Raw genomic sequence first — 8,414 nt, forward strand, 5'->3', positions numbered from 1 at the left:
ACAAAACATACACACTCACACAAGTTAATAAACATGTTCTATCTAAGTAATGCATGAATACAAACTGAACATCAAGCATTATACTATCATTCAATTGAATTAAATAGAGTGTGATGGATCTACATCAATTCTAACAAGAGCCCAGCATATCATCATCAATTCTTATCACATAAATTTAAGACGTTCACCAGCTTTAATAAAAACATCTCTCTTAAATTTATATTACCATCATCAATTACTCCACACAGCTCATATCCTACAAAATGATGATGTATCTTTATTCTGATCACCGGTCTCTATGAACAAATGGGTTCTCATGCAATCTTGATATCATATGAAGAGTGACAAAATTTTATACGCATGAGTCTAAAATAAAATATTTTCACTGATTGAAGTCACTTTTGTAGCTAGCGCAACTGATTCCAACCTTCCAATCTTTGGTCCTGATCTTAATAGATCATCTTAAAGGAAGTCTAATTTGGCTTAAGATATGACCAATGTTGATTGCTGATTGGTGGGAATATTGTCCAAGTAAGATGACCGAGTTCACCCCTTACTATATTGACACCAACAATCAACATCAGCTTTTCACGAATGGGTAATGTCCCAGAAGTTTGGGTTTAATTAGGACTTGATTTCATGATGCCCAACTGAAACATCCATGCCGTCTATCAGGAAAGACCTATTATAAATTTTAGGTTGTTTAACTCTCAGGCGTGTAGTCATATGCACAAGAAAAATGAATAAGTAGTTTGCCCCATATATTCACAATGGACTTTACTGAAGTAATGACTCAGATCTGACCTATCAGACCCACAAATGTATGTAAGCTAGACCTAATCTACAAGGGTCACTTATGGGAGTCAAGTTGGGCCATGTAAAGACAACATTTCAAATAATGCTGGCCCAGTAGACCAGGTTCCATCATTTCGAGATTGGACCTAAAGTAGGCCAAGGCCGAGCCCATTGACCAAATCTTACATCCACATTAATTAAATGACTGTGATCTCTGATTTAACTGGTGGATGGTGGGCCCATGATGTGATGAGTGGACCTTATGGACCGGCTAGATGGGTTGTTAAGATCATCCAATGTGGAAAGTTTTGGGGCATCCACCATTTATAATGGGCCCAATAAGATTAGCAGCACAGATCATGAACCACACCCAACATTTACACTAATTAGAGGTTCAACAAGTTGTGGATCCAACTTCCCCCAACACATGTACAACTGCAAACAAGAGCTTGACCCAGTCCAAGCTTACCAGTAAGGGATGGATCTTAGGAGCCAAGATTGAAGAATTCACATGTTAAAGATCCAAGAAAACCAAGTGAAGAATAAAGAGAATCGAAGATTTGAAGTAAAGAATCCTGAAATCGTTATGAAAAAGTGTATTCTGAACCTGTGAAGTTTATTTTGGAAAACTACGCAGCAGGAAGTCTGTTTTAAATGAACTATGCATCGAGAAGTCTATTTTGAAAAAAGGTTTCTAGGGTTTTTCAACTTTATACGAAAATTGGAGTTCCCTACTTATAAATAGGGCTTCCTGGGGCATTTCTAAATATTATTCAAGGCATCCCAAAGTAAAATTTAGGGTTTTTAAAGAGTTTTTAATTTTATTAAAGCTTTGTAAGTTATTTTTTTTAGATCTTTTCTATTTGCAATTTTTTCTTTATTTCTTGTTGTTTTTTATTTCTGCAATTTAATTATGTTTTTCTAAGTTCCATCTAGCCCAAGCTAGAAGGGAAGCATATGGGTTTAATATTTCTTTAAAATTATAATGATTGATTGTTTTAATGATGAGAAGAATGGTGTATGCATGTTATCTATTATTTAGGTTTTATTTTTTTATCCTCTAGTGAGATCCATATGTTTCTATCATATGAGATCCACATTTATAAATAGGCTTACCCTGGATTAATCAGATTTCCTAGATAGGAGAGGTTCTCAACCTGTTATATTTCTTTGATATTCATTATCCTATAGATATTGAATACTTAAAATCACTGGCGCTTGAGAATATATGTCAATGGTGCAAATCCATCATTTTCTAATCTTTTATATCATTTATTAAAATATTTAAACTGTTTTATTTTTTGATTAGGCTGACCATAGTGCTCAGATCCTAGTTGTGTTATCCAAATCATCATAATTTTGGAACATTAACCTATGTGTGGAACTTTGAAGCTTGGGTGTTATTTTATTCAGTTGAATTACATCTATTCAAAAATTTCAAAATCAAATCATCAGATTAATTTTTATTACTTAGTTTGTTTTACATTTGATTTTTTTCTTCTCACAATTCATCTCCCTGTGGGATCGACCTTATATTCACGGGATACTACTTACGAAAGTTTTGGGGCATCCACCATTTATAATGGGCCCAATAAGATTAGCAGCACAGATCATGAACCACACCCAACATTTACACTAATTAGAGGTTCAACAAGTTGTGGATCCAACTTCCCCCAACACATGTACAACTGCAAACAAGAGCTTGACCCAGTCCAAGCTTACCAGTTGAACTTGATAGTAGGCCAAACTCAATCTTATAAGAGGCCTTAAAATTTAGTAATGGGCGAGCTTAAGCAGAAACCTATCTAAGAGAGGCCTAGGAGTTAAAGCCTATAGGGCCCACTTGGATCCTCTCCCTCTCCACCTTTGCGAGGGGCCCATATCTATCTTGCCATTTTAAGATAGATGCCTTGAATGGTCAATAATCCAAATAATCATATATGGATTGATATTTCTGATTTCACCCTCCATTTGATGGCCACAAATCAATAGCCAAGATTACTTATTATGCACAATTTTTTGTTTTATATATTTAGAATGTACTGAGAAGACATGTTACCTAATCGATGCTGCCATGTAAATGTGTCTATGCATGGCACATTCCTTTTATGGTTGGTGAATGTAGTATGTTTATGCATGACCCATTACTAATCTTCTATTAGGCCATGTGGTCTCACTTTTGGGTGATCTAGATTGTTCCACTGGTGGGCCTTGACAAAGGTGATCAGAAATAATAATCAATCTAAATAGGTTGAATGGGAAGCAAGCAACAAATCAGTGGTATGGATTACATAAAGTGGTGACTGTATTTCATCTATTATAAATGTGCATGGAATACACAACGCTAATTCAGTTCATCTAAAACGTGGCCCCCATTGTGGACGGTGCATTACATAATCAAAATTGACGTACATGCATGCATGCATGGATATATTGTTGCACCATTTTAGAAAGAGGGCAAAATGTGTGCTATGATTGGCAACTGTAGATGCAGATGTAGGTCTTAGGTTGCTTTGCTAATCCTACACGCGTGTACAATATGCCAGCGCGCACGATACCTCTTGTGTCAACCTAAATGGGGATCTAAGCCATTCTTTAAAGGCCTACCACTATTAAATCAACCAGATCTGATTTTTACTGCTTAAACAAAATCCTCGATAATTGATTCATAGGACTGATCTGATACTAATTATAAATCTAATATTGCAGAATAAAGGTGTCAAACCATGTATTAAATTATGGAGATAGTAAGAACTAAATCTAAATCGTGTATCTAAGAGGAAAGTGGTGAGAAAATATCTTGAAAATTTTTTCTTAAGCCTTAATCTTCTAAACCTTACACCTTTTTAGAAACATTGAAATGAAATTTAAGTCTTTTATTTTGTGTAGGTGAGGGATCAAGAGCTTTATTTATATAAATAAGGCCGGAATAGCTTGACCCATCACAACTACTCCAGGAGTCTCCACACTATAGCAGTTCATGTCTCTGTGGGAGTTTATCTTTCCCTAAAATACTCTACAATTTGGACATGTAACAGAGTCCAAGCTCTCCACCCCTTATGTATCTAAACCGACCACAATTACTATTGGGTCCACCTGTATGATTAATCTAAGTACTATCCACCAGTCAGATTATCTAAACTATGAGATCTGGATTCACGTTAAAAAAACGCTATTGATGACGTGGACCCACCTTATAGAAGTCTAACACGGACAAGTACATACACCTACTTTGACAATGATTCATGTATGCCAATGTACATATTCATGTATGGCAAACAAGCTGATGAGAGAAACATTTGGATGGTTTTCTTCAACGGTGGAAAGAGAGAGAGGTCGGCGACTTCTGAAGAGATCCTTTCGTCTCAGTCTCTTGTGCCACCGGAAAAACAACACCAAGCCGCCGCCAAGCCGCCATGGATTGAGTAGAAACGATTCTCTCTCTCTCTCTCTCTCTTAACAAATACAGGCTAAGAAGCAACCTCTTTTTCTATATATACAGGCAAACTCATCATGACATGGGTACCCCGCCATACCTCTAAAATCATCGAGCACCCATCACGTATCCCATAGTCTGTTTGTTACAAGATCCCCCCAAAAAAAATAAATCACATTGTCTGCTTCTGAGAGAGAGAGAGAGAGAGAGAGAGAGAGAGAGAGAGAGAGAGGCATGGGTCTACAAAGACAGTTACTCCCTATCATCATGCTTTGGTTTTGTTATTCTTCCTGTTATAGCAACTTGCTGGAGGACCCACTCTCAGCTTTCAATCATGAGGCCCTTCCCTATGAAAAAGGTGCCTACCCTACATATTTCGGCACCATTGACGAAGTGGACCACGAATTTGGAAACCAAATCTCGACCACAACTCAATTCGGACGGTCAATCTTTAGCTCCTTGAGGTTTGATCAAGTGGGTAGTCCTGAATCTTCAGCCACTGTGGTGAATGTGAAAGATTTCGGAGCCAAAGGTGATGGAACAGATGACACAAAGGTACCCCACCAATGATATTAATATGGTTTTAAAAAAAGATAAAAAAAAAAGAAAAGAAAAGGAAAAGATCACACTGTTGTAGTTTCTTTGATATTGAAATCTCATAGCTGATGTGTGAGTTCTTGTAATTTGTTTTTGTGTGGATTTGAAGAAGTCTTATATTTGTTTGGTGCTATTTGGATAGGCATTTGAGAAGGCCTGGCAGAAGGCTTGCTCATCATCAGCTCCTTCTGTTCTCGTTGTGCCTGCAAAGAAGAACTACCTTCTCAAACCAATCACCTTTTCAGGCCCTTGCAGATCTTCCATTACAGTGATGGTGAGATGGATGTAAAAACGAAAATATCAACCATATCTTCTTCAAAATCGAAGATCGGTTCACGGAGTTTCTTCATTTTACTTATCTTTTCCATATTGGATTAGTTCATATGACTTCCATTTCTTTGGTTTTTTTCATGTATCAGATCCTTGGAACCATCGAAGCTCCTTCTGATCCATCTGATTGGGACCAATTAGATCGAACGCGTTGGCTTCTTTTTCAAAAGGTTCAAAATCTTAGAGTTCAAGGCGGTGGGACCATTAATGGAAATGGAGAGATGTGGTGGAAGAACTCTTGTAAAATCAACAAAGCTCTTGTAAGTAGTTTGAATTGACAATCTCCCAAAATTTCAACCATCTGAATCTTCTCTTCCAACAATGACTAACCATCTTACTTAAATCTGTCTGTGAATTTCGCAGCCTTGCAAAAATGCGCCAACGGTACGTTTCATGGTCCCTTTTAAATAGATGGACATGGAAACATTGATATTTTTGTATACATACATTTAATTTTCTTTCTGTGTGTGTGTGTGTGTGTGTGTGTGTGTGTGAGAGAGAGAGAGAGAGAGAGAGAGAGAGAGAGAGAGAGAGAGAATCTCTTACATGTTTTATGTTGCTTCCACAGGCCTTAACCTTTTATTCATGCAAGAACTTGATATTAAATGACCTGAAGATCAAAGACAGCCAGCAAATACAAGTTTCTTTTGAGAGTTGTGTGAATGTACTAGCTTCCAATCTCATGGTAACTGCACCAGAGACAAGCCCTAACACTGATGGCATTCACATCACAAACACCCAAAATATTCAGATCATGAATTCTGTCATCAGAACTGGTAAGAACGATGATAGAAAATCAACCCCCTGCCTCCTATTCTATACATCCATTTCCTATAGTGCAATTGGGTTTCTAGATTGAGAAAGAGAAGGATTGTGATGTCAGTGGGACCACTAGAAATTGTAGCCTACAAAACCTCCACCGTACATGAGGCCCACCCTCTTGTGGTGCCCGCTAATGGAAACCACGGTGGGTCCCACAATTGCCTAATTTGATGGTTAAAAGCAAAAAGGACAAGGTTCACACATTATGGCTGGACAGGATCGTCCTAAAGGTACAGCTCATGCATCATGGACAACCCAAACTGGGTCTAACCAGATGAACGGGTTTTGTATCATCAAAGGAGGAACCTGAGGACGTCAATTTATAGTGATCCCGTGGACCACTTAAACATACGGAAGATGGGAAAATGAAAAGTCAAACTCAAATAATGAAAAACTAGACCCGAAATTTTGAATGTAATTTCTCCATGATCTTTGAAGGTGATGATTGTATCTCAATAGAAAGTGGGTCTCAAAATGTCAAAGCTATGAACATAACCTGTGGGCCAGGCCATGGGATCAGGTATCAAATCCAAGCCTTCTTGAAACCTCATCTAACTTCTAATTTCAAGATTTTTATTTTTATTTCTCTTAAATCTATCATTTGTGGGCCCAGCATCGGCAGTTTAGGAGATGACAAGTCAGAAGCCCATGTCTCACAAGTGATAGTGGATGGAGCCACCTTATTTGGAACAACCAATGGAGTCAGGATCAAAACCTGGCAGGTATGGGTTAGTTTTTTCACATGTATGCTTTTTTTTTTTTTTTAGAAAGACGTACATGCATTAATGATTATTTCTTTACGTATGCATGCATGCATATGTATCTGATGTTTGTTACGTATGAGATAGGAATACATGTTAGTCTTTTGTAGGTGGAGATATGATTTAATATAGGGAACTGTACCACAGTTTGAGGTACCGTACCATATTTCCAGCTATCATGCAAGTTGTGTAGGACATCAGTACCATGAAAACAATAAGCCGCACCATTAATATTATACTTCTCGAAGATTAGCATGATCCACCCACTAGGTGGGCCACACCTGTATTTGGAGCCCGGCCAGTGGTTGTCCATTTATTCCAACTGTGTGGTTCACGTAATGAGCGCAATAGTCTGATTTTGGTGGGGGCCAACTGTTTTCATGGTATTGATTTCTTACAGAAGAGGCATCTTTCCCGCAAAGATGTTACGGTACGATTAGTTGTGGTACGTAGCCTGTTCGCGATCACTTATCTAGGTTAGTACGTGTGGAGTAATTACGTGATCCTCAGCCAGAGGACATGTATACTGTCCTAAATCCTTGAATCTCTACAAGAGGGGCCGGCATATGGATTGGTAATCCAGACCGCTGATTTGTTGGGATCCACGATGGAAAAGCCATGCCCTTAAAATCATCCAAATGAGAGGCTACGAAGAAACGAAGCAACGGTGCTCACAATCAACGGAAAGAAAGGCCATGGATTAGATACCTTGAATCTTCCTGTTTTTGCGGTTTTAGAGACATGATGTGCGTCCTGTCCAATCGAAGGTCTGGATCAGCAAACGATGGGCCCCAACTGCACAAAGTCAGAGCCTAAGGCACATACTCTCGCATTTATATTGACAAACACGTGCACTAATGCATGAAATTGTTGGACATGCACGCAGGGAGGTTCTGGAAGTGCAACCAACATCAAGTTCCAAAACATTGCAATGTACAATGTTACAAGGCCCATCATCATAGACCAAAACTACTGTGACTCCAAGTACCCTTGCCCAGAAAAGGTAACCAATTAACCTCGACTCCATCTAGACCGTTTATTACACTGGGCCATTTTGTGGGGTCGACTTGCCTATCTCTTTACTAAAATCGAAAGGTTCATTTTGCAGGGATCAGCTGTGGAAGTGAGTGATGTGATCTACAAGAACATCAGAGGAACAAGCACCTCAGATGAGGCCGTGACATTTGATTGTAGCCAGAGCTCTCCATGCAATGGGATAGTGTTGCAAGACATTAATCTTGTAGGTTATGCAGGGCAAAAAACAAGCAGTTCATGCAAGAATGTTAGGGGGTCCACCATCGGGAAGGTTGTCCCAACTTCTTGCTTCTAGAAGAGAGAAACGTACATTTGTTACGTGGTGAAAGATCTGCTTGAACACACATATCTCCCACCGTCCAAAGACAGTAAGCACGAATCCGTTGATTGTCTCTGGATGGCAGGAGATGTATGCACGTAGGGTCCCCTTGTATACATTGGTCATGATGTGTGGTATGATTGTGTTTGTTTTCTTTCAAAAGATGATAGAAATGTGTAACATCAAATAAGTAAGATAGTTTCTCCTAATTGTCTGAAGTGATGGGGATTATTTATTTATTTATTATTGTTCATGGATTTAAAATTAATACAGTTGTTATGCTGTATATATTTATTCAAATAAAGGGTATTATTTGTTG

The 8,414-nt window shown here is 38.4% G+C and overlaps 1 protein-coding gene across 1 annotated transcript; it reads left to right on the top strand.

The window, feature by feature from the left end:
- The first annotated feature begins 4,465 nt into the window (after window positions 1–4,465).
- On the top strand, window positions 4,466–8,183 carry LOC131224024 (polygalacturonase-like). Its single transcript, XM_058219607.1, has 9 exons — window positions 4,466–4,786; window positions 4,971–5,102; window positions 5,248–5,418; window positions 5,522–5,542; window positions 5,727–5,934; window positions 6,419–6,500; window positions 6,594–6,702; window positions 7,628–7,744; window positions 7,850–8,183. Exons 1-9 carry the CDS (start codon window positions 4,466–4,468, stop codon window positions 8,069–8,071), a joined length of 1,383 nt encoding a protein of 460 aa, XP_058075590.1. The 3' UTR covers window positions 8,072–8,183.
- The last annotated feature ends 231 nt before the right edge of the window (window positions 8,184–8,414 follow it).

Source organism: Magnolia sinica, chromosome 13, assembly GCF_029962835.1.
Source record: "Magnolia sinica isolate HGM2019 chromosome 13, MsV1, whole genome shotgun sequence".
Lineage (NCBI taxonomy): Eukaryota > Viridiplantae > Streptophyta > Magnoliopsida > Magnoliales > Magnoliaceae > Magnolia > Magnolia sinica.